The following is an 18,915-nucleotide window of genomic DNA, read 5'->3' as shown; positions in this document are numbered from 1 at the left end:
TGGGCATTCCCCCATTGCTTCTGCCCACATCCAGCACTGGGCACTGTTGCTAGCGGCATATGGTTATGCTCCAGAACACCACTCCAACGTGTTAATCCATCTGCCCCTGCCAACCAGGCCACCTACACCAGCAGCAGCCAGCGAGGTCATTGCTGCCCTCCATTTTATGGACCTGTTAGCCATCATGGCGTACCGCATTCGTGGGTGGATCAAAACTGACCCTCAGCTATCACGCATCTGCCACATGGTGCAGTATGGGGCTCAGCACCGGGCTTTACCACAGGACCTGAAGGCCTACACCACGGAGATGCCGGAGCTGAGCATGGAGGATGGGGTACTCCTTTGGGGACCCGCATGGTGCTCCCCGAATGTGGGTGCGGCCCACTCCTGGTACACCTCCACAATGGACACCCAGGGGTGTCCAAGATGAAAACGTTAGCTCATAGCTATGTTTGGTGGCTCGGCATCGACGTGGACCTTGGGCGGATGGCTCAGCGCTGCTCAATGTGGAGTGAAAGAGTTTGCCACTGCCATTTTGGGTGTAACCTGAGGGAAACAAATGGTTTAATGGCCCAATTGTCTAGTTCACATTTTCTGACTGGCTCGATGCAGTAGACCAAGCGTTGTTTGTTTTCTTTTAAAACTGTATGCTTCTGACGCTGGGTTCCTTTTTTGATCTTTCTACAAATCCCCTTTCCCTGCTCACTCTGTGATGGCACTGAACGAGTGACTCTGGTAGTTTGCCAGCTCTGTGAGTTGGATAGGTAGGGAAGTATTTCACGTGCCTGTGTTAGGCCATGGTGGGAATCAGAAAGTGGGGAAATTGGAGAAATGGCAAATACAATTCATATCTAACAAGTGTCTGAAATTTGACTTTAAATTCAATGGGTTGTAGATTACTTTAACCGTGGGATATTCCTAATTTGAAGTGAACATTCAACAGTTTAATGTCGATGCTGTACTTATGTATGTCGGCGAACACATTGTAATTTGCTCAGCAAGGTCAGAGTGATTCACCAGCACAGGCTGTATTGTTTGATTTGGAGATGGGTGGACACATGGATTCTGCACTGAGCAGACGTGACTGCTGCTGCTAAGCTGATTAAATCATATAACTGATGCATTCCGCTTTGTTCTGAATGGTGCCTCTCACTAATGGACTGGTGAAATCATCCTTTTTATAGATGTTACACTGAACATCAAAGTAATAGTATCTCTCACTTGTGTGTTGCACATGACGACAAAGACTTTTCATGATTAGTAAGCCAGAAATGGTCCACACATAGCAGTGATGTGTTGTGTTTATATGCACTTTATTTACAATGTGCCTCTAATTTATCAAATATTTATATGGATCTAACTGTGCATTGTGCATTGAACAGGATGCAAGGCATCTATTAAGCAGGAAGCCTTCTGCTTTGCTATATTTAAAAATAAACCTTTGTCATCACTTGGCAGTGGGTTCTACACAAATAAACTTCTGTGATTATGGAGGTTACATGGTTGTGAAGAAATCAAAATGCAGACTTTTCAGTTCAGAATTGGTTGTTACTAAAGGAGTTAATAGGTATGAGGCAGCAGTCAGGCTGATAACTCTCCTAGAATTAACTATTAATCTCGAGGACAATGTCGCATACAACCCAGGAGAAAAATCATAGGGCCATTAAAAATTGTGTTTTGCACCATGCCATACCCTGGATCCCAACCTCATTCCGGGGGTAACCCTTGTCCCTGCCTGTCTGCCCCACTGATCACCCATAACCCCCACTGACTGCTGAGGAATCTGGCTGCGTGGCTGAAGGCTATTGCTAATACGGAATTGGTAATTGTGGGTAAGTGAGCAATTCACACATATACAAGTAGATTTCCGTGGGTGGGTGGGCCATGTAGCATGTGGGAGTCATTGCCTAGCATCCTAATCACACCTTGATGCCTGGACACTGTCAGCCCACATTGCAGAAGAAAGTGACAGAGGCATCATAATGTTTGTGCAAAAAGTTGTTGTGCTGTATAATACCCCACTCCCGATGGTGCTGCCCTCCCCCTACCTACATCCCACCCCCCTTACCCTGGTGCCCTCAGTGCTCCTCAACGTGCCTGGCCCTCCTAGCTCTACCACTAGGTCTTGGTGTTTCCTCAGGATGCACATAAGAGGTGGAGGCAGCCAGCTGCTTACCTCATCCTGTGGCCCTCGATGCCCCTGGCGGGGGTCCTCAGCCGCTCTGTCCAGTGTGCTGACTCCGAGACGCGGTCTCATCTGAGAGTTAGAACTCGGGAGAGCTGATGACCAATGCCACCACTCCATGGGACAGGCCAGGGTTGGCACTCAGCAACCCCTCTTCCCGGTCGGTGCCCATAAGGCCCTGGGGTTCACCTTGAGGTGGAGGGGCAGCTGGTTCGAGCCCCGGCTGCCACTGCATCATCTGACTCTGCCAGCCCCAGCGGCTCCCCATGGTTCACACCATGGTGTTGACACCCTTGCCGATGCTCCTCAGTGACTGGGCCATGCTCTGCGGTGCCCCGCAATGCCCACCTGCGACTGGGACAAGCTCTGCAGTGCCTCAGCCATACCCATCCGAGAGCGGGACGTCCCACAGAACCTCATCAAGGTCAACCTGGTACTGGGTGACATCCCCCAGCGAGTCGGACATTCTGCCGAGACCCTCAGCCATGGCCGTCACCGACTGCGTGATGCCTTGGATACTTTCACTCATGGTGCCAACATCGTGCACCAGGCTCTCCACTGCGGTCGCCACCACAGGAGTGTTGGCCTCACTGCCACTGATTGCCGGCGACATCTCCTGCTCCCGTAGTCTTTGGGACTCCTCCAAGCGCCTGTGGATCTGCTGGAGTGACAGTGACCGCTCCCTCTGAATGTCCTGGCCTCTGCCTATCGTCTCCATCAGCTCCGGATAACTCTGTTCCAGAGGCTCAGCATCAGGCTGGGATCCAGCTGGGTCCTGGGATCCACCCGCTCTCCGACTGCTGTTTCGCCTGGGGGTTCCTGCCCCCACCTGATATACATCAGCAATGTGGTGCTCACCAGATTGTGCCCCAGAAGCTTGATCACTAACATGTCCCACCGAGGTGCGTGTCTCTGCGCTGGTGGAGGGTGGGGATGACAGCTGTGCCGCGATTATAACAGTTTCATCCTTGGAGCTCTCCTCCGAGGTGTTCTCTTCGGGGTCAGGAGAGGGTGCCACCCGGGATGGGCCGGCACTGATGGCTGCTGGACCTGCGGGAGAATGGACACATGGTCAGTGGGAGAGATGGGTCAGTCAGTAAGGCAATCAGTACTCACATTTGACAGGTCCTCCGAGTGGAACATGGTGGTCCCTCACCTCTGCGACGTCTGCCAGCCTCCGTGTTGGCGATCGCCCTTTCCTCGGCCACACCAGTCACCTCCAGGGCCCGCTTCTTGAAGAAGGTGAGGATTCTCAAGTCCGGCACCCTACCGCCAGTCTGGGCCCTCTTCCGCCGATTATAACTACATAGAATTTACAGTGCAGAAGGAGGCCATTCGGCCCATCGAGTCTGCACCGGCCCTTACAAAGAGCACCCTACTCAAGCCCATGTCTCTACCCTATCCTTGTAACAAAGAAACCCCCACTTAACCTTTTTTTTGGACATTAAGGGCAATTTAGCATGGCCAATCCACCTAACCCGCGCATCTTTGGACTGTGGGAGGAAACCGGAGCACCCGGAGGAAACCCACGCACACACGGGGAGAACGCGCAGACTCCGCACAGACAGTGACCCAAGCCGGGAATCGAACCTGGGACCCTGGAGCTGTGAAGCAACTGTGCTAACCACTATGCTACCGTGCTGCCCACATTATGGGAGAGCTTTTCCTGAGGAACACTGAGAGGGCATTGTTAGCCACACGTGTGGTTCACAGTTGGGGGGGGGGGGTGCTAAGGGAGGGTTGGGGTGGAGGGACTGCTGAAGGGGGATGGAGGGAGGGATGCTCCCTTGGGGGGGGGGGGGGGGGGGCTGGCGGGGATGTTGGTGTCTTACTAACTCATGCTGCCCTGTGTAGGTCGTTGACCTTGTTCCGACACTGGAGTCCAGTCCTCCTGGTCACACTGCCCGAGCTGACTGCTGCAGCACCTCGTCCCAGGCAGCACTGGCTGCCCTGTGGCTCACCCTCCGGGACCGTCGGGGGAATAGGACATCCTTCCTGGCCTCCACCGCGTGCAGGAGCCTCACCAGGCCAGCATCCCCGAATCATGGGGCTGGTCTCCTGGGCGCCATTATTGCAAATGAGCTGTGTTGATGCCAAGGTAACGAAAACTATCACCAGATATATGGAATGGCAGAGCACCTGGGTTTGGGGTTGGCTGAGTAAGTGCAGCTGGCAAGCCGGCATTCAGGGCAAGAAACCTGTGAGGCCTCGTTAAGGGACCAATTAACGGTGAATTGAATTGCCGGTTTCGCTGGGCCGAGCGCCGGGAAACTCGTAGCAATTCCCGCTCACTAAAACATTTGGAAATGTTTACGGAAGATCGCGCCTGTCTGTCCTTGTATGCTGATGACCTCCTTTTATACATTACAAACCCCTTTCCCTGTGTCAGTGACATACTGACCATTCTCAGTACCTTCGGCTCCTTCTCTGGCTATAAACTGAACATTAATAAAAGCGAGTGTTTCCCAGTTAACTTCAGTGCCTGTCAAATATATCTGGTGATAGCTTTCATGACCTCGGCATCAACACAGCTCATTCGCTCATGACCCTTCATAGAATAAATTACTCGAGCTTGGTTGTCAAAGTTTTTAAAAATAAATTTAGAGTACCCAATTCATTTTTTCCAATTAAGGGGCAATTTAACGTGGCCAATCCACCTACCCTGCACATCTTTGGGTTGGGGGGTGAAACCCATGCAAGCACGGGGAGAATGTGCAAACTCCACACGGACAGGGACCCAGAGCTGGGATCGAACCTGGGACCTCAGCGCCGTGAGGCAGCAATGCTAACCACTACACCACCGTGCTGCCCTGGTTGTCAAAGTTAAGTCGGATTTGCACCTGCTGGAATTGTCTACCTCTCTCATTAGCTGGTAGAATTCATCCCATAAAAATAAATATTCTCCCCAAATTTCTGTTTCTTTTCCAATGTCTCCAAATCTTCCGACCAAAATCATTTTTTGCCATGATTAATAAGCTAATATCCTTGTTCATCTTGGCGGGCAGATCCCCTAGTGCCTGCAGAGCGATACTTCAGAGGGAGGCGAGTTGGTGGCTTATCTCTCCCGAACTTATTGTATTATTATTGGGTGACTAATATCCGAAGAATCCTGATGTGGTGTCACGACCCAAGCCCCAACTGGTGCCTTATGGAGGCATATTCCTGCTGCTCATCCTCTCTTCCTGCCTTGGCCTGTGCTTCACCCCCCTTCGAAATTCATTTTTTAAAAAAGTATTTTTATTCAGGTTTTGCAGAATTTTTCATAATAAAACAGGAGTAACAATAATAACAAAACAAACTAGAGTGAACGTTAACGTAGTGTAAAAAGAGAATATACAATAACAATTAAATAGACATTACCCCATGCGACCCAGTATTCCCACACCATCCCAATGAAGCACTCACGCCCCCACCCCACCCCCCCCACCCGTACGGATTGCTGCTGCTGCTGACATTTTAATTTTCCCCGAGAAAGTCGACGAACTGCTGCCATCTCCGAGAGAATCCTAGCGTAGACACTCTTAAGGCAAACTTTATTTTCTCCAGGCTGAAAAATCCAGCCATGTCGTTAACCCAAGTCTCTACACTCGGTTGGGTGGGGGGGAATCGAGTTGCTGCTGCTATGGTCAAGGAGGAGCTGGAGCGCGGGGGGGGGGGGGGGGGGGGGGGGGCGGCGGTCGAGACGGGGGTATGCCTCTGTGGGGAACGGGCCGGGTGTGGGGTGCGGGCGGGTGGCTGGCCGAGGAGGGGTCATGGCTAGTCGGAGGGGGGCGGGTAGCCCCTGATCCGGCTGATAACCTGGAATGTAAGGGGACTGAATGGGCCGGTTAAGCGGGCCCGCGTGTTCACGCACCTGAAGGGGCTCAAGGCGGATGTGGTTATGCTTCAGGAGACACACCTGAAGGTGGCAGACCAGGTAAGATTGAGGAAAGGGTGGGTAGGTCAGGTGTTTCACTCGGGGCTGGATGCCAAAAATCGAGGGGTGGCGATCTTGGTGGGAAAGAAGGTGTCGTTTGAGGCGTCGAGCATTGTGGCAGATAATGGCGGCAGGTACATAATGGTAAGTGGTAAGTTGCAGGGAGAGAGGGTGGTACTGGTCAATGTGTATGCCCTGAACTGGGACGATGAAATGAAATGAAAATGAAAATGAAATGAAATGAAAATCGCTTATTGTCACAAGTAGGCTTCAAATGAAGTTACTGTGAAAAGCCACTAGTCGCCACATTCCGGCGCCTATTCGGGGAGGCTGTTACGGGAATCGAACCGTGCTGCTGGCCTGCCTTGGTCTGTTTTCAAAGCCAGCGATTTAGCCCTGTGCTAAACAGCCCCTTGCATGTTTTATGCGGCGTATGTTGGGTCGGATCCCAGACTTGGAAGTGGGGGGCCTAATAATGGGGGGAGACTTTAACACGGTGCTGGACCCAGCACTGGATCGCTCTAGGTCTAGGACGGGTAGGACGCCGGCGGCGACTAGACTGCTGAGGGGGTTTATGGACCAGATGGGAGGGGTGGACCCTTGGAGATTTGCAAGGCCGGGAGCTAGCGAATTTTCATTCTTCTCACATGTCCATAAGGCTTATTCCCGAATCGACTTTTTCATCTTGAGTAGGGCGTTGATAGCGAGAGTAGAGGATACTGAGTATTCGGCAATAGCCATTTCGGACCACGCCCCGCATTGGGTGGACTTGGAGATGGGGGAGGAGAGGGACCAGCGCCCACTGTGGCGCTTGGAGGTGGGGCTGTTGGCGGACGAGGAGGTGAGCAAGCGGGTCCGAGGAAGTATAGAGAGGTACCTGGAGACCAACGACAACGGGAAGGTCCGAGTGGGGATGTTGTGGGAGGGGGGAGAGCTGATCTCCATTCGGGCCCACAAGGAGATGAGGGAGCGGAGGGAGAGGCTGGTGGGGGAGATGGTGAGGGTAGACAGGAGGTATGCGGAGGTGCCTGAGGGAGGACTGTTGAGGAAGAGGCGCAACCTCCAGGCCGAATTCGACCTGGTGACCACCAGGAAGGAGGAGGTGCAGTGGAGGAAGGCCCAGGGGGCGAATTATGAGTATGGGGAAAACGCAAGCCGGATGTTGGCGCATCAGCTTCGGAAGCGGGACGCAGCTAGGGAGATCGGGGGAGTTAAGGACGGGGGGGCGGAGTGTGGTGCGGAGTGGAGCTGGCATCAATGGGGTCTTCAGGGACTTCTACGAGGAATTGTACCGATCCGTGCCCCCACGGGAGGAGGGAGGGATGGGCCGCTTCCAGGACCAATTGAGGTTTCCAAAGGTGGAAGAGGGACTGGTGGTGGGATTGGGGGCCCTGATTGGGCTGGAGGAGCTGATCAAAGGGATAGGAAGTGTGCAGGCGGGGAAGGCACCGGGGCCGGACGGTTTCCCGGTCGAATTCTATAAAAAATATATGGACCTGTTGGGCCCGCTGTAAGTTAGGACCTTCAATGAGGCAAGGGAGGGGGGGGGGGCCTTGCCGCGACGATGTCCCGGGTACTGAACTCCTTGATCCTGAAGCGGGACAAGGATTTCCTTGCTAAATGTAGATGCCAAGGTGCTGGCGAAGGTTTTAGCCACGAGGATTGAGGATTGTGTGCTGCAGATCATCCATGAAGACCAGACGGGGTTTGTGAAAGGGAGGCAGTTGAACACGAATGTGCGGAGGCTCCTGAACATTATTATGATGCCGGCAAGGGAGGGGGAGGCGGAGATAGTGGTGGCGATGGACGCTGAGAAAGCCTTCGATAGGGTAGAGTGGGGGTACCTGTGGGAGGTGCTGAAGAGGTTCGGGTTTGGGGAGGGGTTTGTCAGGTGGGTTAGGCTGTTGTATGAGGTCCCGATGGCGAGTGTGGCCACAAACAGGAGGAGGTCCGAGTACTTTCGGTTGCACCGAGGGACGAGACAGCGGTGTCCCCTATCCCCCCTGCTCTTCACACTGGCGATTGAACCCCTGGCTATGGCACTGAGGGAGTCAAAGAACTGGAGGGGGTTGGTGCGTGGTGGGGAGGAGCATAGGGTGTCACTTTATGCGGACGACCTGCTGCTGTGTGTGGCGGACCCGGTGGGAGGAATGCCGGAGGTAATGAGGATCCTTAGGGAATTCGGGGACTTTTCGGGGTACAAGCTCAACATGGGGAAGAGCGAGCTGTTCATAGTTCATCCAGGGGACCAGGAGAGGGGGATTGGCGAGCTCCCACTAAAAAGGGCGGAGAGGAGCTTCAGGTATCTGGGAGTCCAGGTGGCCAGGAGCTGGGGTGCCCTGCATAGGCTTAATTTTACAAGGCTGGTGGAGCAAATGGAGGAGGAGTTCAAGAGGTGGGACGCGTTGCCGCTGTCCCTGGCGGGTAGGGTGCAGTCAGTTAAGATGACAGTGCTCCCAAGGTTTTTGTTCCTGTTCCAGTGCCTCCCCGTGTTTATCCCGAAGGCTTTTTTCAGGTGGGTTAACAGGAGTATAATTGGGTTTGTGTGGGCGCAAGGGACTCCGAGGGTGAGAAGGGTGTTCCTGGAGCGGAGTAGAGATGGGGGGGCTGGCGCTGCCCAACCTCTGTGGGTACTACTGGGCCGCCAATGCGACGATGGTGTGCAAGTGGGTGATGGAGGGGGAGGGGGCTGCATGGAAGAGGCTGGAGACGGCGCCTGTGTGGGTACGAGTCTGGGGGCGCTGGCAACGGCTGCCTCTCCCTCCAAGGAGGTATACCACGAGCCCGGTGGTGGTGGCGGCCCTCAAAATCTGGGGGCAGTGGAGGCGGCATAGGGGGGAAGTTGGGGCCTCGGCGTGGACCCCATTACGGGGGAACCACCGGTTCGCCCCAGGAAGAACAGGTGGAGGGTTTTCGGGGTGGCACAGGGCAGGGATACGAAAGCTGGGGGAGCTGGAGGAGAAGTACGGGCTCCCCCTGGGGAACACCTTCAGGTACTTACAGGTAAGGGCGTTTGCCAGACGGCAGGTGGTGGAATTCCCGCGGCTACTGCCACACACAGTACGGGACAGGGTGTTCTCGGGGGAGGGGGGTGGGGGGGGGGGAAGATCTCGGAAACGGGGGGGGGGGGGGAGATCTCGGAAACTTACCAGGTGATGCAGGAGGAGGAGGAGACCTCGGTGGTGGAGTTGAAAGGTAAGTGGGAGGAGGAGTTGGGAGAGGAGATCGAAGAGGGGACGTGGGCAGATGCCCTAGGGAGGGTGAACTCTTCCTCTTCGTGCGCGAGGCTCAGCCTCATGCAGTTTAAGGTGCTGCACAGGGCACACATGACCGGGACAAGGATGAGCAGGTTCTTTGGGGGTGAGGACAGGTGTGTTAGGTGCTCAGGGAGCCCAGCAAAGCACACCCATATGTTCTGGGCATGCCCAGCGCTGGAGGAATTCTGGAAGGGCGTCGCGCGGACGGTGTCGAGGGTGGTAGGATCCAGGGTCAGACCGGGCTGGGGGCTCGCAATATTTGGGGTGGCAGAGGAGCTGGGAGTGCAGGAGGCGAAAGAGGCCGGAATTCTGGCCTTTGCGTCCCTGGTAGCCCGGTGAAGGCTTCTCCTTCAGTGGAAAGATGCAAGGCCGGAATTCTGGCCTTTGCGTCCCTGGTAGCCCGGCGAAGGATTCTCCTTCAGTGGAAAGATACGAGGCCCCCAAGAGTGAAATCCTGGATCAGCGATATGGCAGGGTTCATTAAATTGGAGAGGGTGAAATTCGCCTTGAGAGGGTCGGTACAAGGGTTCTTTAGGCGGTGGCAACCGTTCTTAGACTTTCTGGCAGGACGATAGACATTGGTCAATGGCAGCAGCAGCGGGGGGGGGGGGGGTTTACTGTATTTTGTTTATGTTATTTACACTGGAAGGGTCTGAGGGGGAGTATACACCCGTTGTGTTAAGTCGGGGTGTTAATGTTAATTTATTATTTATGTACGGGGGGGAGGGGTTTGGGGGGTTGCTTTTTTAGATTGTGTTTTGTACTTAACCCTGTTGGGTTCTTTTTTCTTTCTCATTTTGTTATTGATATTTTATGAAAACATAGAACATTGAACGATACAGTGCAGTACAGGCCCTTCGGCCCACGATGTTGCACCGACATGGGAAGTCAAAAAACAAAAGCCATCTAACCTACACTATGCCATTATCATCCATATGCTTATCCAATAAACTTTTAAATGCCCTCAATGTTGGCGAGTTCACTACTATTGCAGGTAGGGCACACATGACCGGGACAAGGATGAGTCGTTTTTTGGGGGGTGAGGACAGGTGTGTTAGGTGCTCAGGGAGCCCAGCAAACCACACCCATATGTTCTGGGCATGCCCAGCGCTGGAGGAATTTTGGAAGGGCGTAGCGAGGACGGTGTCGAGGGTGGTAGGATCCAGGGTCAAGCCGGGCTGGGGGCTCGCAATATTTGGGGTGGCAGAGGAGCCGGGAGTGCAGGAGGCGAAAGAGGCCGGAATTCTGGCCTTTGCGTCCCTGGTAGCCCGGCGAAGGATTCTCCTTCAGTGGAAGGATGCGAGGCCCCCAAGCGCGGAATCCTGGATCAACGATATGGCGGGGTTTATTAAGTTGGAGAGGGTGAAATTCGCCTTGAGCGGGTTGGTACAAGGGTTCTTTAGGCGGTGGCAACCGTTCTTAGACTTCCTGGCAGAGCAGTAGACACTGGTCAATGGCAGCAGCAGCTCCGGCGGGGGGGTGGGGGGGGAGGGGCGGTCACGGTACTTTTTGTTTTTGTTATTTCCACTGGAGGGTCTGAGGGGGTGTATATACTTGTTGTATTAAGTCGGGGTGTTAATGTTAATTTATTATTTATGTACGGGGGGGGGGGGGGAGGGGGGTATGGAGGGTTGTTTTTCTGGACTGTGTTTTGTACTTAACCCTGTTGGGTTTCTTTTTCATTTTGTTATTGATATTTTATGAAAACTTTTAATAAAAATTTTTTTAAAAAAAATAAACCCTGCCCAGGACCTCTGCCCACAGACCGCCTTCCAACTCCTCACATAGTCCTCCTCCACTTGCCCTGAGCTCCTCCACCGGGGTTTCCTCCGCCTCCTCTAGTTCCTGGTAGGTATTCAACTCCTTCCCCTCCCCCACCAGGTGCCAGAGACCATCCTGTCCTGTATCCTCAGTGGCGGCAGTGACGGAAAGGCCACTACCTGTTTTTTCAGGAAGGCTCGTACTTGCAGATATTTAAAGGCGTTTCCTGGCAGCAGATTAAATTTTTCCTCTAGTGCCTTCAAACTGGGAAAGCTTCCGTCTATGAACAGATCTCCCACCCTTCTGATGCTTGCCCTCTGCCAGCTCTGGAACCCACCATCCATCCTCCCCGGGACAAACCTGTGGTTGTTACATACCGGAGTCCAGACCGACCCTCCCTCCACCTTCTTGTACCTCCTCCACTGTCCCCAGATCTGCAGTGTCGCCACCACCACTGGACTTGTGGAGTAACGGGTCGGCGAGAACGGCAAAAGGAGCCGTTATCAAAGCTCCAGACTAGTACCTTTACATGATGCCGCCTCCAGCTGTTCCCACGCACGCACGCACCCCCCCCCCCCCCCCCCCCCCCCCCCCCCTCCCATCGCCCACTTCCTAATCATAGCTACATTGGCTGCTAGGTAGTAGTTGCGAAAGTTCGACACCGCTAACCCCCCCCCCCCCCCCCAGACTGCACTCCAACAGCAATCTCCTTACTCGCGGGGTCTTATTCGCCCACACAAAGCCCGTGATGATCCTCCTCACCCGCTTTAAAAAGGCCTTAGGGATGAAGATGGGGAGGCACTGAAAGACAAACAAAAACTCTGTGGAGGACAGTCATTTTCACGGTCTGTACCCTCCCTGCCAGTGACAGCGGGAGCATGTCCCACCTTTTAATGTCCCCTTCCATTTGCTCCACCAACCGGGTCAGGTTGAGCCTGTGCAGGGCATCCTATTTCCTGGCCACCTGTATACCCAGGTAACGAAAACTTTTCTCTACCATCCTGAGCAGCAGCTCTTTCAGTTTCTCCTCCTGCCCCTTGGCCTGGATCACAAACAACTCGCTCTTTCCCATGTTCAGTTTGTACCCTGAAAAACTACCAAAATCCCGCAGGATCCGCAGAACCTCCCCTGAGTATTCTGTCCCCGCCACCTTTGGAATTAACGCCCTGCTCAAGACAAAGAAGTCTATGCGGGAATAAACCTTATGAACGTGGGAGAAAAAAGAGAACTCCTTCGCTCTCGGCCGCGCAAACCTCCAGGGATTCACCCCCCCATCTGCTCCATAAAGCCCTTCAGTTCCTTAGCCACTGCCGGTCGTTTCCCTGTCCTGGACTTCGACCGGTCCAGCTCGGGGTCAATGACTGTGTTAAAGTCTCCCTCCATGATCAGGTTGTGTGACTCTTAAGTCTGGATTTTGCCTAAGCATGCGTCTCATAAATTCCACATCATCCCAATTTGGAGCATAAACGTTCACAAACACCACCCGGATCCCCTCCCACTTTCCACTCACCGTTATGTACCTGCCCCCCTTATCTGCCACAATTCTCCCAGCCTCGAATGCCACACTCTTACTGATCAGAATTGCTACCCCCCTGGTCTTTGAATCCAGCCCTGAATGGAACACCTAGCCTACCCATCCCTTTCTCAATCTCGTGTGATCTGCGAGCTTTAAATGTGTCTCCTGAAGCATTGCTACGTCTGCCTTTAATCCCTTTAGATGCGCGAACACAGCGCGCTCTTTTGACCGGCCCATTCAAATCCCTCACATTCCACGTGATCAGCCTGGACGGGGGGGCTAAACCCCCCCCCGCCGCCGCCGACGACTAGCCACCGCCCTTTTTTGGCCAACCTCGAGCCCACGCCCTTCGCTTCCTCGACCACCGCCCCCGACCCTCAATTGGTACCCCGTAATTGATACCTCCTCTGTCAGCAAAGCAGCATCCCCACCCCTCCCCTCCCCCCCCAACAGCCCCACGACCCAAAACCCCCCGCCAAGCACCAGCTGAGCACTTGCTCACCCCCCACTACGCTCCCGAGAGTCAGCTGACCCATGCTGACCCCGGCAGCTCCCGCCCCTGGCGCCGATCAGACTGTCGCCTCATTGACCGGACCCCTCTCCCCACATGAATAAACCAATTAAACTACCCCTCCAGCCCCAGTGAGTAAATAGTCATACGAAACAAAAAATAAACAGAAGACACTAACATTGCCCCGTGAGGAGACACTTGTTGAACAAGGCTCCAACTTCCCCAAAAATCGCACTAAGTACAGGGCCCCCTCCCCCGTCCGTATCTCAACTTTGCCGAAAACACTGCACCCTCCAGCCACCACCACAGCCCTTACACGCACCCAACATTGTATACAATCTTATATTAGAAACAGTACCGTGTTACCCAGCCCCACCACCGCATTCCACCAAAGCTTAACTGTCCTTTAATTCGAGTCTAGCTTTTCTTGTTTGACAAATGACCACGCCTCGTCCGCCGTCTCAAAATAGCAATGCCGTTCCTTGTACTTGACGCATAGCCTCGCTGGGTGTAGCATCCCAAATTTCACCCCCTTGCTGAATCCAGCACGCCTTTTGGCTCCGCACCCAGGTCCTCGTAGATGCGTATCACGCTGTTCTCCCACCTTCTGCTCCGTTCTTTTTTTGCCCACCGCAAGACAAGTTCCTTGTCCGAGAAGCGATGAAATCTCACCACCATGGCCCTTGGCGGTTCATTCGCCTTGGGCTTCCTTGCGAGGGCTCTTTGCGCCCCGTCCAGCTCCAGGGGTTGAGGGAATACCCCCGTCCCTAACAGCGTCTCCAGCATCTTGGACACAAATGCTCCCGCATCGACCCCTCAACACCTTCGGGGAGGCCCACAATTCTCAAGTTCTGTCTCCTGGACCTGTTTTCTAGGTCCTCCAGCCTCACCTGACACTTCTTGTGGAGGCCAATACGACCAACTCATCCTCATGGTCGGATAGCTTTTTCTCCATCTTAATCGCTTTCACTTGTGTCGCCTGAGTTGCGATCATTTGGTCTATTGATGCCTTCATCGGGGCCAGCATGTCCTTTTTAAGATCAGCAAAGCAGCACCTAAGGAACTCCTGTTGCTCCTGTGCCCACTGCGCCCATGCACCCTGGTCTATACCGGCCGCCATTCCGTGCCTCGGCACCCGCTCTGCACGCTTGTCTGTTGGGACATAAACGCTTCACCCGGCCACTCCTGGTCCAGCTATCCATACAACAGAGAGGGAATCCTTTTGGCAGTATTCGCTTCACCAATCTGCCCCAGAAAGTCCGTGAAGACTCCTGAAAAAAGGTCCGAGAGTCCGTTCCAGATGGGAGCTGCCGAATGCGCGACCGACTCCTCCATGGCCGCCACCGGAAGTCTCGTCACCACTTCTTCAATGGCCTTTGTGAGATCTTTTCGCCGTTGTTCCCTCTGCTGCTGGAATTCAGCTTTAATAAAGGCCATCAAGTCAGTTTGAAGCCTTTAAGCTTGCCCTTCCCCCGCCTGCATGCTTGAAAAGGCTTTTGTCTTTGCTGCAGCTGCAGCCAAATCCCTCACTGTTTCTGCCGGGTCTGGTAACCAAGAGACATACCATTCCTGGGGGAAAGTACTCCTCCAACATTCACCTACATCTTTTCATCAATATTCCACCCCGTATTGATTAAAAAGAGCTCTTTTCTGTAACCCTGGGCAGGAGCTGCCTTGTGTATGACCACTTATTCCATGGTCCACACTGGATGTCCCCCCTTCGAAATTCATGTCAAACCCCGTTATGATGTCAACTTTATGAATATGGAAACAATTTCGCCAACACTTTAAGCTTTCCGCTCCCTCCCTATTGGACCCTATTTGCTATAACCACTCCATAACCACTCCTTTTTGCCCTACATGCTCGACTCAGCATTCGCCTTGTGGAAGAGGAAAGGATTCAAGTGTTTCGCTGACCTGTTTGTAGATGGAAACTCGCCAGTTTCAGCGAGCTCACAGACAAATTTGATTTACCCAAGTCTAGTCTCGATCACTATTTTCAAGTCTGTGGTTTCGTCCTTCGCGCTTTCCATCCTTTCCTCAACCGCCCCCAAGTACATTGTTGGAGAGGATTCTGTCTGTGCCTGAAACCAGTAGTAGTTCTATCTCAAGGCTGTAAGATCTCATGATATCCCCCAGAAGCTGAGAGGGGACTGGGAGGATGAGCTTGGGCTCTGTCTCGCTGATGACAGGTGGGAGGAGGTCCTATGTAGAGTCAACTCCACAGCCTCTTGCTCTTGGTTAAGCTTAATTCAATTTAAAGTTCTGCATAGAATTCACTTAACCAAAGCCAGAATTAGCAGGTTTTCCCCCAATACAGACAACAAATGCGACAGATGCTCGTTCGCTCCCGCTGACCACACCGACATGTTCTGGTCCTGTCCAAAGCTTTTTGGCTACTTCAACACTCTCTCCAATATTCTGGACATTGACCTACAGCCCTGCCCTTTAACAGCCATATTCTGAATCTCATCTGCACCGACCAGTTTCATTAAGATGAAGCAGACGTTATTGCATTTACTTCATTAATAGCTCGTAGGTGAATTTTATTAACCTGGAAACCTCCAAGCCACCCATTGCTCCATCCTGGTTAGAGGATTTGATGTCCTTTTTATATCTGGAGAAGATTAAATATGTCATGAGGTGTTTAACTGAGAATTTGTTAATGTTCAGATGGCAACCATTTGTCTCTTTCTTCAAGGAATTGATTGCTGTTGACTGTTAATTTCACTGTTTCCTTTTTGTATAATTTTGTGTTGTATATTTGGGGAGGGGGTTCGGGGGGTTGCAGAGCAGGGGAGCTGAATGTACAACTCTGTACTGCTCTCTTCTTCTCTGCTTCCTTCAATGTTCAAAAATCAATAAAAATATATATTTTTTAAATCTGCACATCTTTGAACTTCCAGAATAGTTATTGCCCCATTAACCATACATTAGTTTTTGTAAATGTTATGCATACTATTCCCTGTTAACCAGACCTATTGATGTTGTTTTCCTGACATCTGACATATTTCTGGTCTTAAGCTGCTTTTGCTCAACAATGCTCGCCACTCCATCTGAACTTGGTTGGGAAAAGAGAGAGTTTGGGTGCGTTTGAGTGATCCAGTCAGACCCATATTGGAAAGCATGTTGGAGGTGGCTGTTATATGAAATAATACACATTGACTTTATTGTAAGCAATGTTGTGATTTTAATACATTGTTTTCTGTATCCAGCAGAGGCATGATGAGGAGGCTGTGGTAGACCAAGGGGGAACCAGTTCAATACTCAACATACACTATGAAAAAGAGGAGCTGGAAGGTATGTGTGTGCATTTGTATTTTACAAATCACTGACACTCCTAACTACTTGGAAATGTTTTCTAACCCCACACACCATCTGCCAATGAGCAATGGACTATATGCTGTTCATCAAAGAGCATTCCATTCCCACAGTATTTCAATGAAAACTGTGATTTCAGAAATGTTTGATGATGTACTTTGTCAATTACTTCTGTGCTTCATTGGCTAAGAAGCAGTTTGAGTCATTCTTGGGTTGTGAAAGTTGGGTTGTGAAAGACACTCTGTAAATGTTAAGTTCATTGTCTACTACAGAGATGAGGGGTGGGATTCTCCGTCGGTTGACGCTGGAATCGGGAAATACGATTGAGCGAAGAATCGGTTCTGACTCCGAAATCGTGGCAGGCGATGGTTTCACACCAAATTGCAATTCTCCGGTGCCTCGACAGAGGAGGTAATGCGTTCCGCTCCGTACGTACAGTAAATGCCGTTGGCATATCGTTAGCGGGCCCAACCCGATATTCTCCATGACCTCCGTGATTCCCTGCCTCCACTGGAGGGATTCCCAACGGCGAGGTTCACTCGGGGACAGCTGTGGCTGCTGAGGGAGAAAGAGGAGGCAGGACCCGGAGAGGAGCAACCGTGGGCTGCCAGTCCTGACACTGGCAGGGCTGGTGGGGGTGGACCTGCCAGCACCGGGTTGGGGGGGTGACCTCCCACGGGACTGGGGCGGTGTCCAGGCACGGACCGCCATTGCCACGGCCTGCAAGGCAGCCATCTTCCTGTGCACACCACTGACTACCCACCTTGGCCCCTGGTTCTGCAGAGTGACACCGGCTGTATGGGTGCCCCCACCCCACCCCATCACCACAACACCCCAGCCCCCACCCTCCCCCCCACCAACCACCATTCCACACATCCCCAAACTGGCCACCGGGGCAACACGTGGCCCACCCAAGGTCAATGAACATAGACCATAGAACACACAGTGCAGAAAGAGGCCACTCGGCCCATTGAGTCTGCACCGATCCACTTAAGCCCTCACTTTCACCCTATCCCGGTAACCCAATAACCTCTCCTAACCTAACCTTTTTGGTCACTAAGGGCAATTTATCATGGCCAATACACCTAACCTGCGCGTCTTTGGACTGTGGGAGGAAACCGGAGCACCCGGAGGAAACCCACGCAGACACGGGGAGAACGTGCAGACTCCGCACAGACAGTGACCCAAGCCGGGAATCGAACCTGGGACCCTGACACTGTGAAGCAACAGTGCTATCCACTTGTGCTACCGTGCTGCCCGCAGTAGCTCCTACAGGGGGCACCACAGTAGCTCCTACAGAGGGCACCAGATGGTGCCTTGGAGAGTACCACTGGCATGGGCAGTGCTAACCAACATACCCCTGGCAGCAGGGAAGGGCACAGGGCCAGAAGCCCCCATGGTACCGGCTACCGATGGGGCCGGGGTGCGAAGGACATGCGGGGCCAGGGTCCACAGTGCCAACTGGGACCATCGTATAGCCCGGTGGACCTGGTTGGGTATAGAGGTAAGCACCAAGCTAACATGTCAGCCTTTCACCCCTGGCAGACAATGGATATTGGAATTCAACCAGCAATGGTGGCCTTCCTCCTAGTCGCTGCAGCCCTGGGGGATGCGCCCAACAGGCTGAGAAGGAGCAGGAGGAGGAGGTGCAAAGGAGGCGATGCATGAGGTCTCGCGTGCATCGGCTCTGCCTGTCATTCCAGGATCTGCCAGACCGGAAATGCCGTTGAAGACTCCGGCTGAGCAGGGGGACCGTACGGCATATCTGCCAGATCCTGGCGCACCTGGCACCGAGGGGGAATGGGGGAGGACACCCGTCCCAGTTGACCGTCAATGTGACGGTCGCTCTGAGCTTTTATGCCACAGGCTCCTTCCAGGTGCCAAGTGGGGACCAGTCTGGGATCTCACAGAGCTCGGTGCACAGGTGCATCCACGCTGTCACGGAGGCCCTGTGTGCCCAGTCAGCACAATATATTCAGTTCAATGTGGACCGAGCCCACCAGGTTGCCCGGGCATCGCCGAAATGCCCCGGGTCCAGCGGGTGTTTGACGTGATGCATGTCACCCTATGAGCACCTGCAGATGACAGGTCGATCTTCACAAACCGAAAGGGGTTCCACTCGATGAACGTGCAGCTGGTGTGTGACCATCAGATGCGCATAATGCACGTCTGCGCCCGATACCCAGGCAGTGTGCACGATGACCCCCCCCGCCCATGATGCTCTGCACCATTTGACAACGTTTGACGCCTGCCCACGATATCATTTTCCACCCTCCACCTGAGTGATTCATGGTCTCGTCTTCTGGGGCGACCGGGCTTGGATGGACCCGGCTGCTGCTCAGATTTCCCAGACGACCTGGTGCTGCCCTGTTTTGCCTGCTGCCCACCACATACGCCAGGAACGGGAGTGTGGCGGGGGAGGGGGGGGAGGGGGTCCAAGGTGCTGCG

General features: G+C 53.4%; 1 protein-coding gene across 1 annotated transcript in view; it reads left to right on the top strand.

Annotated features, from left to right (window-relative positions):
* The window catches only part of LOC140405470 (electroneutral sodium bicarbonate exchanger 1-like), a 391,515-nt gene that overhangs the window by 144,478 nt on the left and 228,122 nt on the right, over positions 1-18,915 (top strand). The window contains exon 2 of the mRNA XM_072493938.1: positions 16,362-16,446. Coding sequence (XP_072350039.1) covers positions 16,362-16,446 — 85 coding nt within the window. The remainder of the gene's footprint in view (positions 1-16,361; positions 16,447-18,915) is intronic.

The sequence above is a fragment of the Scyliorhinus torazame genome, chromosome X (assembly GCF_047496885.1).
Source record: "Scyliorhinus torazame isolate Kashiwa2021f chromosome X, sScyTor2.1, whole genome shotgun sequence".
Classification (NCBI taxonomy): domain Eukaryota; kingdom Metazoa; phylum Chordata; class Chondrichthyes; order Carcharhiniformes; family Scyliorhinidae; genus Scyliorhinus; species Scyliorhinus torazame.
The sequence above is the reverse complement of the archived record's forward strand: the minus strand, read 5'-3'. Positions and strand labels throughout refer to the sequence as shown.